General features: G+C 66.5%; 1 protein-coding gene across 4 annotated transcripts; it reads right to left on the bottom strand.

The window, feature by feature from the left end:
* Window positions 1-4: 4 nt before the first annotated feature.
* Window positions 5-17,664, bottom strand: RGS19 (regulator of G protein signaling 19). Of its 4 annotated transcripts, none has more exons than XM_082326291.1 (6): window positions 17,604-17,664; window positions 5,379-5,521; window positions 5,067-5,203; window positions 2,706-2,780; window positions 1,515-1,749; window positions 5-686 (listed from the first exon to the last, which is right to left on the bottom strand). In XM_082326291.1, exons 3-6 carry the CDS (start codon window positions 5,165-5,167, stop codon window positions 498-500), a joined length of 600 nt encoding a protein of 199 aa, XP_082182417.1. In that variant the 5' UTR covers window positions 5,168-5,203; window positions 5,379-5,521; window positions 17,604-17,664; the 3' UTR covers window positions 5-497. The 4 variants fall into 4 exon arrangements, with proteins under 4 accessions (XP_082182417.1, XP_082182414.1, XP_082182416.1 ...); XM_082326288.1 differs by lacking the exon at window positions 17,604-17,664 and adding an exon at window positions 8,449-9,451; XM_082326290.1 differs by lacking the exon at window positions 17,604-17,664 and adding an exon at window positions 8,664-8,847.
* Window positions 17,665-17,763: the final 99 nt, after the last annotated feature.

Raw genomic sequence — 17,763 nt, 5'->3', positions numbered from 1 at the left:
AAAAGCCAACAAAAAAGCATTTAAAATAATAAAAAAAACCAACACAAAAAACCCTAACATCAATTGACCTCTCCCCCCACCCCAAAAAAAACCCCAACCCAATCCCCAACGGGGTCTCCGGTGGGAAACGGGGACGTGCCGTGTCCCCAGGCGTGGCGGAGAGGGGATAAAGTGACCTCTTCAAAACGGGGTGCGGGTGGAGCCGGGGAGGGGGAGCCAGGCCCCGGGCGCTCTCCCGCGCGCTCCCCCGGCTCGCTCCGGCCAGCGGCGGGGACGGGGCAGGGGTTCAGTAGTACGAGCCGGCCCGGGCTGCGCTGCCGCAGCGGCACCAGCCCCGGGGACAGTCCTGGAGGGTGGCCCAGAAATCGGGGTGACGGTTCATAGGTAAAAAGCTAAAAACCTGGGGGGGCTGGCGGGGAGGGCGGCGGAGGGGAGGAGGCACCGAACCCCCCCGGCCACCGTGTCCCCGCCGGCGGCCCCGTGGCCGGCGGGCGCCCTTAGGACTCCGAGGAGGAGCGGGAAACGCTCTGGAGCAGCGATTTGTATATGGCAGAGTTCAGGAAGCGAGGGTAGGAGTCTCTGTGCATGAGCGTGTAGATCTGGAGCTGCGCGTCGTCGAAGGTGTGCGAGGACGGCTCCTGCATCTTGCGGTTGATCACCTCCCGCACCCGCGAGTCCAGGCTCACCTGGGCGGCAGGGAGAGAAACGGGGGGGATTGAGGGACCCCGAGGCTGAGCCCCCAGCCCCAGCACCCACCCCTGCACCCCTGTACGAGCTCTCACGGGAAATTGGGGATGCACGTGGCCCGACGCGGGGCGACCACGGTGTGCTCCACCCCGGAGGATGTCTGCACCGGAGCCAGGGTGTTTTGGCGAGGGCTGCGGGGAGGAGCGGGGGGGTCTCCGGGTCCCCCCGTTTCCCCTGGCTGGGGAGAGGGAGGCGGGTTGGGGTGCTCCCACCCTGGGGATGCTGGAGCCGGGCTGCAGCAGCTCCTCAGCCCACTGGTGCCCTCCCGAGGTTTCGGCCCCGCAGCACAACCCAGCCCGTGGGCCCGCTGCCGACTGCGCCCCGGGGCTGCTGGGGGCCGGGGCCGCCTTCCCCACCGCCACGCACATGAAGCAAACCCGCGACCCTGCCAAACTCATCCCCGCCCGCCCACCCCATCCCCAAACTGCTGCAGGGCTGCAGCGGCACCCGCACAGAGCCCTTTCCCTAAGGAATCCCTTAGATTGGATCTAAGGAAGAAGTTCTTCACCATGAGGGCGGTGAGGCACTGGCACCAGAGGAGCTGTGGATGCCCCATCCCTGGAAGTGCCCAAGGCCAGGTTGGATGGGGCTTTGAGCAGCCTGGTCTGGTGGAAGGTGTCCCTGCCCATGGCAGGGGGCTGGAACCAGATGATCTTTAAGGTCCCTCCCGACCCAAACCATTTCTATGAAATGGATTCTATGAAACCCCAGCTCCATTTTAGCGTGAGCCACCCCCCGAGAGGCGCAGGAAGGGCTCTGCCCCGTACCTCCTTGGGCGAGAGGATGGAGATGTAGTCCTCGTAGATCATCCTGGCCTTCTCGTCGATGGTGTGCTTGTTGCACTCGTTTTTCAGCTCCTCGCACGCTAGCCAGAAGAGCATGTTCTCCTCGCTGTACTCAGTCCGCAAGAACTCCCGGAAGACGTTGCGACCCGCCGGGCTCTTCATCAGCTTGTCGAAGGACTGTGCCCAGCCCCGCACCTCCTCCGGCGTGGGTTTGGCGCTGCCGGGTCCCGGCGGGGAAGGCAAGGGGACAGCGTTACGGCCAGGCCGGGGGGGCCGCGGGCCCCCGCCGTGTCCCTCCCCGCGTGGCTCGGCCGTGCTCATCCCCGGTCCCATCCCAGAGGGACCGTGCCCGAACGCATCCCCGTGCTCGCGCCGAGGCCGGTCCCGCTCGGGCTCTAGGTATTACGGAGGCTTTCGGAGGTCGCGCATGGGGTCTGTCCCGGCTCCGCTCAGCCGGGCTGGAGCGTGGGCTTGCTTTCAGCTGAATTTTCCAAGCTGAGATGTATTTTGGCGCTTTGCATAAACCCAAAAGGGAGCAAAAGCCCTTCCCTTGCAGAGCAGCAGCTCTGAGCGGCCCTGGCTGGGAGAGCCTGACTGGGTCCATCGTCGCCAACACCTGGGGAGGGAGGGAGGGAGGGAGGCTGCTCCCCAGCAAATACTCGTTACCTGCTAAAGCAGGCAGGAGCAATCATTAGCAGTGGCTAATTAGCACATCTGACCCCAAACCCTGCTGCACCAGGTGCTGCAGAGAGCACCCATGGCTGGGCTGCATGCAGGGGGTCGTCCCCGTCCCCCAGGGAGCGGGTGCTCGGTGCAGGGCATCCCCAGAGCAGGGTGGCTGCAGGATGAGGCTCTGCCCTTGGGACATGGCCTGAAAGCTGCCGAGATCCTTGCCTGCCTCAGTCTCCCTTTGCAAGGGGCTCAAGGGCCAGAACGGCAGAGGGCTGCAGCCCGTGGCTCCGGGCTCCCCATTTCTCAGTGGGAACCAGGGATGCGCCGCTGGAAGCAGCACAAGGAACCCCCGAGTCCTGGCACCTCAGTCCTGCTCCCTGTGGGTGCACCAGCGGGCAGGATGCGGGGCTGGGTGCCACGGAGGGTGGCAGTGGGTGCCATGCTGTGCCGTGCCGTGCCGGTCCCCCCGCCCCACCCCTGCGGCACTGCCCCTGCACTCACCACGCTTCACAGTTTGGGATGGTCTCCAGTTTGGTCTCCCGGGACGCCCTCCACGCTCGCTCCCGGTCCTCGTTCCTAACAGGGAGACAGAAAGGTAGTCAGGGGCGTTGGGGACACACCCAGACCCCCATCTTGACCCTTGGACTGGCCCTGGCCACCGAATCTCTTCCACGGGCACCAGCACCCCCCACCCGGCTCCTCCCCAGCACCCAGCCTCCGCTGCCCCAGCGGCACCCCGCGCCCTTGTGCAATTCTGGTGTCATCGTGCAAGGGTGCTTCCTGCGCTCGGGCACCGCCGTGGCCCCGGCCCCGCTCCACCGCCCGGGCCGTGTGCCAGGGCCGAGCCGGTGCGGCCGCAGGGCCGGGCAGCAGCAGCCCGCAGAGGTCAGTGCCAGCTCGGCCCCCGGCAAAGCCGTTGCGAACCGCCACAAATAAACACCAATAAATAAATAAATGGGGGTGGGCGCAGGCGGTGGCTCGCTCAGGAAGCCGGTAGCCGGGGTCGATGGAGAAATGCGAAGGGCCGGACCCTGCACCCCCAGGACACCCCAGCACCGGTCCAGCCCGGAGGCCGAGCGCGGGATGGATGTGCCGGGGCTCGGGGGTGCCGGCGTCCCCTGTCCCCCCGTCCCTCGCCCCCGGGGGTGCCGGTGGCACAAGGGGGGAGCAGCCTCCAGCCAACTTCCCTCAGGCCCGCGGATTTCGGCGCCCGGGGCCGACCGCAGCGCTTCCTGCTTGCGACACTGTCCCTCGCCGCTCGCGCAGGATTCAATGTGCAAACTTCTCCCCCGGCGGCGCCGACGGCTGGGGTGGGCGAAGCTGCGGGCTCGTCCCTGCCCACGCCGCCCCCGGGGCTCGCTGCCCGCCACGCCTGAGCCCCAAAATGGTTGGCACCGGTCACTGCTTGCTCCGGGAGCGGGGTACAGGAGGGATTTCTGTCCCATCTCTGCTCACAAGCTCTTGCAGAGACAGAGGAGGGACACGGGGAAGGGTCACCCTGCCCACAGCCGAATGCCAGGGGCCCAGGGCAGCGTCCGGGAGGGAGATGTTTGGGGCAGGCTGCGAGCAGAGCCGCTCACCGCACTCGCTGCCTTGCAGATGTGAGGAACCGAGATGGGATCAGGCGAGATGGGGCCCCAAGGATGGGGCGGGGGCTTGCACGGGGCTGCCATCAGTGCTGGGGATGCAGCGGGGGCTTGCACGGGGCTCAGCTCCAGGGTTTGCTGCTCCTCCAAGCCCGGAGCTGTCAGTGGCCGTAAAGCCCAAAGCTGCTGCAAAGCCCGAAGCCATCAGCAGCCTCAGAGCGGGCTGATGCTGAGGGTGGAGAAGAGCAGATGGGCTCTTCAAAATCTGCGTTATCCAGAGAATAAGGAGCTGGGGTTCCTCGGAGAGGACGGGAGATGCAGCTGCAGGCAAGCGGCTGGTTATGTCCTTGGCTTTGGGCAGCGCCGGGAGCCCAGGGCCGGACTCTGCACCCACCGCCCCAAGGCAGAGCTGCCCGGGAGGGCTCCCACGGACGAGGGCCACCCACCTCGGGCAGCGCACTGCAGCTGCGAGAAGGCAGCCGTGACGCTGGGCAGGGAAACCCAGCTCTCCTCCCGCCCTCACCTGCCTGAAACAGGCAGCAAAATCCTCCTGCCTGCACAGCGCTGCGTCCAGGGGCCCCGCTGCCCGGCCCTGGTGCCCGGGGAGGGCGGGCTGGGGAGGCAGAGGTCGGGCGGCTCGGCTGAGCACCGCGCTGTGCCGCCGGCGCTGCCCGCAGCTTCCCCCGCGCAGCCGGGCCGGGGACGCCCAGCCCCAGGCAGCCACCAGTGCAGCGCCAGAGCGGGGTCTCCCGGTGCCGCTTTCTGCTCTGTATATTTTAAAAGATTTGGCCGACAGGCAGGAGCCACGGTGCACCGAGGCGAGGCGAGGCTCGGGCTCGCAAGCTCCCTAGGCTCTGTGCAGAGGAGAGCAAGGTGCCATGGCACCACTGATGCCCATCTGCTCCAAAACACCGTTTAAACTCTTTCTAATCACAGCACCCATTTGGCTTTTGAACGCCAACACAACGCAAGTAGACAAGCAGCCCAGAGCTGCCCGTGGTGCCGCGTGGGTGCCAGGATCTGCACCAAAGGGCTGCAGAGCACCCAGGGGTGGGGGCCGCTGCAGGAGCCCGTCTCCCTTGAACCCAGACGCCTGCTTGGGCAGCGGCCGGCTCCAAGTGCTTGGTGCTGCACGGAGCACAGAGGACCAGCAACACGCGGGTGACCCTCGCATCTCCCCTCTTTATGGGACCCTTGAACATGGGACGATGCGGCGGGCGGGTGATGCTCGCCGGCCCCGCGGGAGCCTCGGGCCGGGGCGGGCGGTGGGACGTACCATGAGCAACTGCAGCAGCAGCACCAGCAGAAGCAGCAGGCGTTGGGGCGGTGGTTGCTGGCGGGTTGCACCGTTGTCGGAGAAGTCTCATGCCGGGACATCGGAAGGGGTGTCTCTGCGGACGCGGGTCCTGCGTACTGAAAGGCAGGAGGGCAGGGAGCGGGTGAGCGAGCTGCTGACGATTGCCCTCCCCCACGTGCAAGCACCCGGGGGTGAACGAGGGAACCCCGTGCAGTGACTTGCTGGGATTTAGTTTTGGCTCCCGCTTGCCATCCCGGCCACCAGCCAGCCCCGAGATGGTCACCACCTCACCTGTGTCCCAGCCTCATACACGGTGGACGGGGTTGGGTCGTGCTTTGGGGGCTCTTCTGCTGCTCTCCGCTCCTCCCAGCCCGTGGGTGAGCCGTGCCGCCGAGACCCCCCGGCTAATGTCCCTGCCGCCTCCTGGACGGAGCCTGCGGGGAGGGAGAGGAGCGGCACCACGTTACCTTCGCAGAGGGACCCCCAGCTTCGAGCAGCTCCCGGGGGGCTGCTCCAGGCTGGGGAAAGCCCTTTGCAGGCGGTGAGCTGGGGCACGGCAGGCAAACAGAAAGGGTGCAAGAAAAGGAAGTGAGAAGGAAAGGAGGAGGGGGAAGGCGGCGGCAGATGCTCTGCCAGCCCCGCGCTTCGCCTAGGACCCCCTCCCACGCTTTGTCGGTGCTGCCGAGCCCCGGCAGGGAGCAGCGGGGCCGGGCAGGGCGCGGGGCTCAGCGCCGGCCTCCTGCACCCCTGGCCGTGCCCCGTGCCGTGGGGAAGCGCGGCCGGACCCCCCCGGCGTGTTTGGGCCCGGGATGGGGAAGTCGGAGCCGCTCCACGGCATCATGTGAGTGGAAGGAAACGGGGTGGGGGGGAGTTTTCACAGCTCCCGGCACTAAACCAAAACTCGCCCCATGCCAAGTGTTGGCCAAGTCCAGCGCTCTGCACCGCTGCTGTAGAACGGTCCCCCCTGCGCCTGCAGGCCTGCCTGCCCCTGCCTGCCTGCCTGCCCCTGCCTGCCTGCCTGCACCGTTGGCCCAGCCTGGAGCAGGGATGCTCCTGGGCAGGAGCGGTGCCAGGGCTCAGCGCCCACCTCCGCGCAGGGTGGTGGTAAGGATGTGGTCATGGCCGGCTCTGCCTCCCTGTGCCCCGCCGACGGCGGCGGGTGGCAATCACGGTCCTTCCTCTGCCAGAGAGAAGGAAGGGGAGCGGGGGGCAGCGGGCAGGGAGAGCCCCTGGCTGCCTCAGCCCCAACATCCCTGTCTCGAGCTGCCCCAGGTCTCAGCACCTTGGGTGAGTCCTGCCGCGGACTCAGCAAGGGGGATGGAGCCGGGGTGCGGGTCCCAGCTGGGGACAGGGCTGTCCCCAGAGCCTCCCCCGAGCCCATGGCCGCCCCTGAGGGTGCAGCCCCCTGTCCCCGGCACGGCCATCACCCAGCAGCGCTTTCTGTGAGCTCCTCGCCTGGGCCCTTGCAAACCCTCCCGCTGGCTCCCATCGCTCCCGCAGGAACGAAAAAGGAGAAAGTCTGTGTTTCGGTCCCAATTGTCCCTATTTATAGCCCCGAGTGCTGGCAGGACGGCTGTGACCTTGTCACCCGGCTCAGCAGCAGGCTCCGCTCCCTCTCGCACTGCGCTGCCCTCAGGTCCATTTAACCCCCTCTTTTTTCCCTCTCCTTTGCTTCCCCCAGACCGACCGTCATCCACTCCCAGCGGCCACGCTTCCCCCTGCCCACCCGCGGCGACATCCCGCTGCCGAGCCCGCTCGCCCCGCGGTGCCACGGCCGTGCCGCCGTGCCCGGTGCTGCTGGGGGCCTGCAGCCCCATGGCGGGACGGGGAGAGCCAGGCTCTGGGCACGGCTCCCAGCGGGGCTGCGGCACTAATTACAGCAAGCGGTGACGAGGCTGTGGGAACGGGGCAAGCAGGAGGAAAACTTGAAGGCTGGGAAAACCCTGCTTCTTCCCAGCCCGCCCCGAAGCAAAGGCAGCCCCGGCTCTGCCGCGGCCCTGGGGTGCAGAGCAGGCGGATGGGGGGTGGCCAAGGGACAGGGACGTGGGGACAGCGGGTGGCATTGCTCCCGGGGGACTCCCAGGCACTTCGCTTCTGCAGCTGGTGCTCGACCTTGGCCAGAGCTGACCCGCAAGCGGCTGAGCCAAAACACCCCGGAGAGGCAGCGGGATGGAGCAGCATCCCCCAGCAAGGAGCATCCCCTCCCCACGCCCATGGGGTGCACTCAGCATCCAGCCAGGAGGCAGGATCAGCTCGCCGCCCATCCCGGGCGCTGTGGCACCTACCCAGGGCCATCTCGGCTGCGTGGGCTGCACCAAGGGGGACAGGGAGGAGAAGGGAGGTGTGGGGCTGCAAAGGGCCCCCGGCGCGTGGCACCGAAAGGCAATGCCGGTGTGCCCTGGATTTGCAGGGTGGGTTTCCCAGCTCTGTGCACCCCTTAACGCCCCCGTAGCACCCCACCCTGCCACGCCGGCGGGCGCCGCGTGCCGCGGGGCTGTTTCCGGCTGCCCCGGGGCCGGGCACCGCTGCGGGGCTGCCGGGGCTGGCGGATAAGGAAGTCCCGGCAGGCGGTGGAGCCTATGAGCGCCGAAGGGACGCGCGCGAGGCTCTGAAAAGAGGAAGGATGACAGAAAGGGGACGTTTCCCCAGCAGAGAGAAGAGATGCCCCAAAAGCCGCCCTCGCCCAAAGCCCGTGAGCTGCCCGAGCCCCCCGTCAGCCTCTGCCATCACTGCCCGCTGCCCGGTGGCTGCGGCCTGGGAGTCCCCGTGTGCTGGGTGTCCCCGGGCCGTGGCAGCTCACGCGCCCGTGACGTCCCCACTGAGCCTGGCACCGCCCCGTCCTCTCCCCGAATGGAGAGGGGACCCCCCACGCAACCGAACAAGATGAGCGCTCCCCAAAATTTCAAGAGAAATCTCCCCTTCCACTGGGCTGCTCCTTGCCGGGGCGCTGGGTCAGCCCTGTCCCACGCAGCCGCACACGAAGCGCCCTGTGCCCTGCTCATCCCGGGCAAAGCAGTCGCCAAAATCGCCCTGTGCCAGCTCCAGTGGGAGCCGTGGCATCAGGGTGCCCACGCAGGCCAAACCAAGGTGACGGCAAATACTGGCCACGGGGATGACACCCCTCCATGCACCCCACTCTCCCCGAGCGCCCTGGATGGGGATGATGCCCTGAGCAGCGTGGCACCCCCCTCCGGCCACCCCCGCCTCTGCAAAGTGGGGCACAAACCAGCGCCCGCCCCGGTGCGGGGGCAACCCCAGCACAGCCCGCGCCGAGCCCCCGGCGCGCCCACCCGACCCCGTGCCGTGGCTGGTGGGAGGGCCTGGGGGGGCACGGGGGGAGCCGCCGGCGGCGCGCCCGTACCTGCAGCCTGGCCATCGCGCGGCGGCGGTGGGTGCCAGCCAGGGTGACCCCGGCTGGCTCAGGGGGTGCACGGCATCACCAGGACCGCCGGGTCGGAGGGCAGGGAGATGGGAGAGAAAAGAGGAGAGAAAGAGAAAAGAAAAGCTGCCGAACACATCCTCTCACAGGAAAGGGAGTGGTAAGGGAAGTGGCAAACTCAACCGAAGAGTTCAGACCTTTTTTGGGAAAGCCCCGGCAGGGCCCGGCTGCTCTCCTCGCTGCTCCGCCGCGGGGCTGGCCACCCCGACGGGGCAGGAGCGGGGCAGAGCGAGCTCCGCCGGCGGCTGAGCCGGGTCGTGCTGCTGCTTCCCACCCCTCAGACGGACCCAGCTCCCACCGCAGGATGGGCACCGGCTGCAGTGCCAGCTATGGCCGGGCATCTAGGAGTTAGCCTGGGCACACCGGCGCAGGAATGGCTCCGCAGCCAAGGAATCGGCCAGCACGGCTTCCCCGAGGAGTGATGGGCAGGATACGTCCCCAGGGTGGGCACGGGCCAGTCCCCAGCACCCAGCCCAGGCCGCTTCGAGGCGATGGTGCTTTCCGCCAGGCGTCCCCGGGGCTCCGGCGCTGCCCGCGGGGCGAGGACGCCGGCAGCGAGGCGGGCAGCGAGGGAAGGGGGCCCGTCCCCGAGGGTGGGCTGACTCAGAGCCGCCCGCCGCGCCTCCCGCCAGCATCGTCCCTGCGACGCGGGGATGTGCCAGCCTGCCTGCCACGCAGAGCGCAGCCCCGCTCCCTCGGCCAAGAGTGACTCACAAACAAAGTTGTTTGGTTTTTTTCCTCTTCAGAAGAGAAAAAAAAAAAAAGGAAAGAAGAGAGAGAAATCAGATGCTCCGTTTCCTTGATTAAATTTGCCCTCAGCACCGCTGTGGGTGGAGAGGGCTCCAGCCCCGGCACCGCACCAGTGACCAAAACCAGTGTGCGGTTTCTGCTGGCGGCTGCCCCCTCGCTCGCGTGGGCTCGCCGCAGGTGGAAAAGGGAGAAAGGGGAGAAAGAGGGAGGGGGGGACGTCAGCACCCCCTGCTCGCTCCCGCGGGGCCGCGGGGCTGGGCCAGGCGCCCGGCCGCAGCACGTGCCTGTTATCAGCCCGGCCCAGCGCCGCGCTCGGCACAGCCGCTTCCCTCGCCTTCCCTGGGGACGCCGAGCTGTTATCTCCTCTCCTCCCAACACCACATACCCTGGCACCCAAAAACCAACGCAGTCACGCTGCCGCTGTCCCCAACCCCACCCCATCCGGATGGAAACCGCCCCCGTCACCCAAAAGTCACTCTCTGCTTCAGCAGCTCCTTTTTCTGCCAGCACCCACCCCGCCATCGCTGCCAGCCCCACAGGCGCCCAGCCCTGTTTCTCTGGTCACCTGAACCTCATTTCTTTTCCAGCTGGTTTTCCAGGGTTCCCTCTGCCGCTGCCAGGCAGGGCCAGCTCCGAGAGCTGTGGGATGCCGGGATGCGGCCGTGCTCCCACAAGGGAGCACCGAGCACCCCCAGCTTGCGGCCTTGGGGCACCCACTGGCACCGAGGGTATTTTTATTCTCTGGCCGCCTCCGGCCACGGTATGAGCTCTCTGCCCCAGGAGGGACCTTCCCTTCACATTTTATGGGTCAAAACCACGAGAGCAGCTTTGCTGCTCATCACAGACCCCCGTGGGGATCGCTTGGCCGGGGGCAATGCACAAACCCCGCCGGTGCCGGCGGAGAGACCGTGCCCAGGCCAAGCTGCCGGCACGGCTGAGCCCTGCCGCACGCCAGCAATGCCTCGGCGGCGAGCAGCTCCGGATCCGGCCCCTCTCCGTGCCTCGGGGGAGCTGCAAAATGCCCATCAGCTGCAGGACCGGCCACGCTGGATCACTGCAAGCAGAGCTCAGCAGCCCTGGCTGTTGCTGGATTCTCCAGTGTCTAATAAGGGCTCAGCCCAGCCTGCAGCTTCCCTGCCTTTCTCTCGGGAGGGACCCAGCACCTCCAACCTCTGCCAAATTTGGCTGAAACCAGCCACTGAGTGCAACCAGCCGCGGGCCAGCCCCGCAGGCAGGCCCTGCGGGCAACGGGGGGCCGGCACCCCCCGGGCCCCCCTCTGCCGGGGTTACCCCGCGGGCAGGCACCGCTGCCGAGCCCCACAGCTGCCGCCCGCCCCCGCAGCCTGCCCCAGCCACCTGCCAGCGGCACAGGAAGTTTTAGGAGCTATTTTTAGACCCAGCATTTTTCCCCCCCCCCTTTTAGCAATCTATTAGAAAAAGACTGAAGAGGTGAGGCTCAAGCCCCCCCGCTCTGCGGGAACGGGGCTGGGCTGACCCCGATGCTACCGGCACGGAGGTGCCGGGGGTCCCGGGCACCAGGCAGGTCGGGCTCCCCTGGTCCCGCCGGGATGAGGGGGTGGCGATGCTCACGTGGCTGTGCCCCGGCCGTGTCCCCGCCGCCCTGCGTGTGGCTGATAACGCCGGCAGATGTGCCTGCGCACGTGGCGAAGGAGGCGGCGGCGGCAGGCAGATGCCTTTGGGGGAGCTCCTCTGCCCGGCAGTGATTTTTCTGCCATCCCCTGAGAGTGGAAAGGCAGGTCCTGGCGATGGGAACTGGGAGATGCTGTAGCGTGTCCCAGCACCTCCCTGATCCTTCGCACCGGGAGGGCCGATGGCCCTGTGGGCACCTCTCCTGCCAGGAAGAGGATGATGCTGGGCTCCTTCTCCGGACCGGCCGCCTCCTCTGCTCCCTGTCCCTCTCGCCTGCAGCCGGGGTGTATTTCTGCACCGAGCATCCTCTGAGCCAAACCCCACCGCGAGACCTCCCAAAAGGACCACGTGAACCTCTCCAGCCCCCGCTGGAAAGAGGCGAGCAGACCCACAGCTCTAACCTGTCGCGGCCGCCATGGCCGAGACGGCCACCACGGCTGCCGGGCGGCACGATGGGCTCAGGGCTGCTCACCTGCCCCTCCGGCCCCGGCTCTTGCACAGAAACAGAGTTAATTATTTCATAGCGTAAAAATAGCACCCACGACAATCAGCTGGGGGATTTAATAAGGCAAGCCCTGACAATTACGTTTCTATTAGTAGAGGTATCGTGGCATTGTTAAGGCAGACTCCTGTTAAGCATTTGGTAATGATCCATGCGAAAGGAGAAGAAAGATCACGGTAATCAATACTCAGCAGGGGCTAAACCGCACGGACGGAGCCCGGCAGCTGACGGGAGGGAAAGGAAGAGGAAGGGAGGGATACGGCATTGGCATGGCCGGGGTGAGAGCTGGGGCGGGTGGGTGGCAGGGTGCTCCTCATCCACAGGGTGCTGCCAGCCCAGGACCGCTCATCCCTATCCCAGCGTATGCCAGTGCTGGCAGCACCGTGTCCCCCGGGGACCACGGGGCAGAGGAGGGGGCATTAGCGGTGATTTGGGGGATAGGGATGCTAGGAGGACCGAGGATAAGACAATGAGGAACTGCCCTTTCCGAGGAAATGAGGAACCAGGCAGAGAATCAACCCTGGATCAGGATGAAAAGGAGGGATCCTGCATCACAGGGAAACGCTGGATCAACGGGGCTGCTTACCGTGGCTCCGAGCGCTCCCCGATGCAGCCGAGGGGTGATTTTCTCCCCAGCCCCGGCACGAGACCAAACCCTGCCAGGCGCATCCGGAGACCCATGCCAGCATGGGAGCCGCCGGCCGGGCACAGGGCGGAGGTTTGGGAGCCTGCGCCGGCACGGGCGGGAGGTGCGTCCGGCCGCGCCAAGGACAGGTCTGGCCCTGCTCTCCAGCCACGCTCCCTGCCCAAAGCGCGGCCCCACGCGGCATTGATGTGGTCAGGGCAGGGCTGAGCCCGGCAGACGGCTCAACCAGCGGTGAGACCGGCCAGGCCGGGGCCACGCCAGCACGGTGGCTGGGAAGAAGGGGGACCACCCCCCAAACGCTGCACCCCAGGGACGTTTGCCCACCGTGGTTTATTCACCTGGGCAGCTGCGGGCCCCGCTGCCCGCACGCTGCCAGCCCTGAGAGATGCCTTTTGGGGTCTGGCATCGGGCAGGTGTCACGCCTCACCGGTGAGCACCCAGGGCTGGGATGTCCCCCCGGCCCCAGATCCAATGCCACCGCGGGTCCCGGGACCAGAGCTTGCAGAGCTGAGCTTTCGCTTGCACCAGTAAGAAAACTTCCTCCCACGTCAGACTTTGGTCCTACGTTAAAACAGTGAGGGACTGAGGAAGGAGTCCCCCAGGACCTACAGGCAAATACGCAGGGCAAGGGAGATTGGGTGAGCCGACACCCTGTCCCAGCTCCGGAGCATCCCAAGGGACATACATGACCCCTGTGCCGCGGTCACCGCAGCCTCCCCGGCGCCGGGGCAGCAGCGATGCTCTGCCCTGCTCCAGCCACGACAAGCAACGGGCAGCTCTGCGAGCAACCCGTGTCCTCCGAGACCGGCCGCGCCGGTTATTTAAAACCTGACCAAAGGGGAAGAAAGACAGCGGGGTTCAGCTCGGCCATCCCCGGGGAGGGGCTGGCAGCGCGGGGAGGAAGGAAGCGCTGTCACCCTGCATGGCCCCTGTGCCACAGAGGTGGCCCCCGCCCCGGGGCAGTGCCAGGCAGCCGCAGCCGCCGCGTCCCGCTGCGGCCGGGCACGCTGCTGCCAGGCAGGGCTGCGGGAGGTGGCCGGGGCAGCAGGAGCCTGGCCGTGGGTGGATGCCCATCGCATTCTGGGCTCAGATCGCGGTAGCGGCCCTCGCGGGGGATCTCAGCGAGAACCCCGATGTGACCGGCCACGGCGATGCCCTTCACCGAGCCCCCGGGATGCTGCAGGGCTCGGCTGTACCATCGGAGGACACAGGAGCTCTCCTGCCACCGCTGTCACGGCAATACACTTCCCCAGCCCCAAATCCCCTTTGCAAGCTCTCTCCTCACGCTGAAACCCGCACCAGACTCACAGGCAGCATCTTTCCTTGTTTCTTCTTGTTTTTCAAGGCTAGATTGAAGCTTTCCCTTCCTTTTCCGGGGTTCCTGCCTGCTAATGCCAATATGTACCTGTTTGCTCTTCTCCTGCCCTTTGCACTGCAACGCTGCTTGGGCATTTGCCTTCTGTCAGAAGAAACTACTTAAGCCCCGGCTGGGTTCGTGCCTGCAGGGGGGGAGCAATGGGAAAACCCAAACCCTTAACCCCAAACCCCTCTGCTGGCTCCCTGACCCGCTCCATACCGAGCCAGCAGTAAATCCGTCCCCGGGAGCGGGCTGCCAGCGCACCCACAGCCCGTCCCCGTGCACCCAGAGCCACGGCCACAGGCGGGGACGTCGGGGGCTCCGCTCCCCTTGTGCCCGTCCTGCTGCTGCCCCGGAGCCTCCGCAGCGTTCCTGCCTCCAGAGCGGGCAAGTGCTGACAAGCAAGTCTGGAGAGTGGCAAAGCGGGGCCCCCAAACCCAGCGGATCTTCACAGCCTGAGCAAAGAGCCCTCAAAAGGTCAACTGAGGCTGTTCCCAAGCTGTTCGAGAACTGGAAGAGCGGCTTGCTGTAAAACTCTACCATACATTTTCCCGCTGTCAGGAAACCCCCTTTTTTCCATGTCTAAGACGAATGTTAGAGCTGAACCCCGAAGGACTTCGTTGTTGTTTTCATTGCTGTTGCTGCTCCACCCTCCCCCCGGTTAAATCTCTGCTTCCACGGAGTGGCCAAAGGTAGGAGGTTTTGCGGGACGGGGGAGCGGCAGAGCGCTCCCCGCCTCTCCCGCTAAACTCACCCGGGATGGCCGAGGTCCCACGGACCCGGAGGAGCCGATGGGCTGGGCTGGGGCATCACCCTCCGCGCCCACCCCAGCGGCTGGGGAGGGGGGAAGTCACAGGCGGGAGGTCTCTGTCACCGGTCCCTCCCCAAGAAGGAACCCAGTGCATTTACAGTCAAAAATAATAGAAATAAAATAAGTCTCTGTGCTCCCAGAGAGCGCTTTCGCAGAAGGGCGAAGGCTCGATCAAAATCCCGGGGTTGCTGGTTTGCTTTACACGGCGCTCCGGATCCAGCAAGAGCCAGGATTTTGACTTCTCTATAGTTTTACCCCAAAGCCACCGGTTCCCGTGTCCCCAGGTCCCACGCAGCACCTGGGCAGGCTGGGGACTCCCCCCACGGCTGGTGGGCCAGCACGGCCCCAGCTTGGCCGGAGCAAGGCAGCGGGCCGGCGGCTCCTGCGGAGCACGCAGAGCTGGATTTAAGATGTTCGATCCCTGCGAAACGTCATGGGTGGGCGCGGTGGGGAGAGCCGGCCGGTGGAGTTATTTGCCACGAACAGCGCCGCGGCTCAAGGCCACCGTTGCACGGCCGCGGCAATAAGGATTCGGGACCTTCTGCGGGTCACCCTCCCTGTGCCGCACAGGGCAACCCGTGGCGAAGCAGCTGGGGAAAGAAATGGGCTGGCCGAGCCCAGTACTGGTGGAAATGAGCTGGAGGAGGCTGGCGTGGCCCTGGGCGCAGGACGGTGTGAGAAGGGAGATGCTCGCGGCGCTGGATGCCCGCTCCCTGAGCCGGCTGGAGCAGGGGGTGGCGATGGCCGCCGCAGAGCAGCTTCCCGGTCTGCGACGGCGCTGCTGGAGGCCCCGCAAGCCGGCGAGTTTGGTTTCTTCCCTTCTTACACCACAGAAGATGTCGGACACTCTTCCCCCATCCTGTCCTCCCCACGGGCGAAAAACATATTGTAACACGTTGGGGGATAAAAATACCCGGTGATAAGGTCCGGTATCTTTTCTTCCCCCCAAATTACGAGGTAGCTATGAAATAATGTATATAAACAACCGGCTTTAGATCCACGCCTCTCTGAACAGCTTTTGTAATGGAAATGCATAGAGATGTGCGGAGCCGAATAAGGAACTGAGTAATAGGAAGCCTCAGCGAAGGCCGTGGGCACCGGCTCGCCCGGAAGCCGCTGTTATTCCAGGCAAGAGCCCGAAGCGCCGAACCCCGCGAGCGCGTGGCGCGGCGGCATGAAGGCGGCGATGCCTGCCGGCCTCGCTCTGCCGCGGCTGCTCAGGCACGGCCGGGGGGCTGCCGCGAGAAACCGGCCTGAGGAGCTGGAAGGGAAAGGCAGGGCACCCCACGGGATGGCTCAGGAGCGGCACCAGCACCGAGCGTGGCTCCTACCTCTTCTTGAGCTGACTTTCCGAAATAATTTTATCCAGGGGATAAAAATTTGGAAAGAAAGAGGAAAAGCCACGGCAGCTTCAGCCCACGCTCTGCAGAGGTCGAGGAGCGACACGGCGGCTGCTTTGCCACTCCGGCCCTGTTGCTCGCGGGGAAGGGCCCCGAGCTCACCAGCCCCCTTTGCACAAGCCCAGGGGAAACGCAAGACGCTGTAGCCCAAGTCCAGCCTAAAAGTGAGATTACAACCAAAGATAAGCAAAGGCAGGGGAGGATGCACTTCGGGAGGTGGCAGAGATGTGCTGCTCCCGGACCTTGGGCAGACTCAGCATTAATCCCTCCGCCAAGGTATTTTTTTCCCTTACCCTCTCGGGGTTTGGGTTGCATTGTCTGATTATCTGCCTGTGGTTCCTTCTTCTTTTTAATAACAATATCAAAATGGGCACCCACACCCGGATTGAGATATACTCATGTCACTAAATTCCTGCTTCTCCACTATAATCTTATGAGGTGGAGTTTGTTTAATTGCTGAAGAACACGACTGTATTTTGATCAGCGGCTTGAGTCATTTGTGGGGAAGGGCTGACGCGGAGGAGCTAAAATCCTTGTAGGGAAATCTGATGTGGCGCTCTCCCTTGGGAGATATTCTGAAATATGTGCCCACTGGGGCAACCCGTTTTCCCAAAGAAAACGATATCCACCAGGTCGGCAAACGCCACGGGCTCCGCTCATCCAGCGTGACACGGGACGAGCGTCTCTATCGACGGGGATGGTGGAGACGCATCCAGAGGGGAATGAACTCCCCTCGCAGCGGGGAAATCCCTCCCACTCACTTAACACTTTTTGTTTAGTTTCTTAAATAAGGCCATGGATCCGCGCCAGAGCAGCCTCACGGAAGCGGCGGGGAGAGGGAGCGTCCTGGGGGATCCTCTCCGTGCCCAGAGACGCACCGCGACCCACGCGCGGAGCAGCTCCGGCGGCCACGCCTGGCCCTCTCCATCCCTCGGCCGCGGGGACGCGGCGCCAAGTCGCGGCATCCCACGACGCTGCCCACGTGATGGGCTCGTGTTGGGCGAGGGCTGGATGTCACGTCCCTACGGGGGAGAACCGCGTCCCGGACACCACCGAGCCAGGTCCCCCGCTCCACCCTTTGGCCGTGCCGCTGCCGGAGGAGCCGGTGGGGACCGGAGCCCGCGGTCGCCCTGACCTCAGCCAACCTCCCCGAGCCCCGGCGCTCCCCGCTGCCCTGGGCGGCCAGGTCAGGGCTCCCCATCCCTGCTGCTCTCCGCGACGAGGCACGGCACCCCTTCGCAGCGGGGGGCACGGGGAGCCCGCCTGGCCGAGCCGGGGCGTGGATGCCCCAGCACCGCCCTGGCACCCACCTGTGGGTGCAGGGAGCGCCGGGGCGGCCTCCGGGGGGGGAGATCCTCCCTGCAAGCTCCCCCCCCGGGCTGGGCAACCCCCGTGCAGCCGGCCCTGCGGCTGGAGGGTGCCCCCCTCCCGCCTCCTCCTCGCAGGAGCCCTGCCCTCCCCCGGGGCGATGCGGCGGGGAGGGCCCCCTCCCCGCTCGGGGTCCCCCCGCCCCGCCGGCCGCTCCCACGGAGCATCCCGCTGCCCCCCCCCCATCAAACCCTCGCACATGGGGCTGGCGACCGGCAGCAGCCGGACACACGGACGCACAGACAGACAGACAGACAGACACAGCCCGACCTCTCCATCAACCCCGGCGCTCCGCGGTGCTCGGTGCGTGTCCGGGGGCGGGGGGGGGGGGGGGGGGAGCGTGCGAAAGGGAGGATGCCCGGGGCGGGGGGGGGGGCAGGCGGAGGGGAGGGTGCAAAGGGGGGCGGGGGGGGGGCGTGCGGAGCGGGGGCCGCCCGGGGAGGGGGAGCGGGGAGGGAGGCTGCGCTGGGCGGAGGGGCGAGGGAGGGGGCGGAGGGGCGAGGGAGGGGGCGACGGGCCCGCGTCCTGCCCCCCCCCCCCCCCCGGCATCCCGCGGGCGGCGGCGGCCCCGGGCCGGGGCTCGGGGTACTCACGGGCCGGGCATCCGCGCCGCCGCCGCCGCGCAGCGCCGTCCGCGGCCGCCGCCGCCCCGCCGCCCCCCGGCCGCCGCCTCTGCGCTGCCTCCGGGCTCGGCACCGGAGGGAGAGGGAGAGGCAGCGGGAGCGGAGCGGAGCGGAGCGGCTGCACTGCGCA

This window comes from Platalea leucorodia (genome assembly GCF_965183815.1).
Source record: "Platalea leucorodia genome assembly, chromosome: 13".
In the NCBI taxonomy this organism is placed as follows: Eukaryota; Metazoa; Chordata; class Aves; order Pelecaniformes; family Threskiornithidae; genus Platalea; species Platalea leucorodia.
Note: the sequence above shows the minus strand (reverse complement) of the source record. Positions and strands in the feature narration are given on the sequence as shown.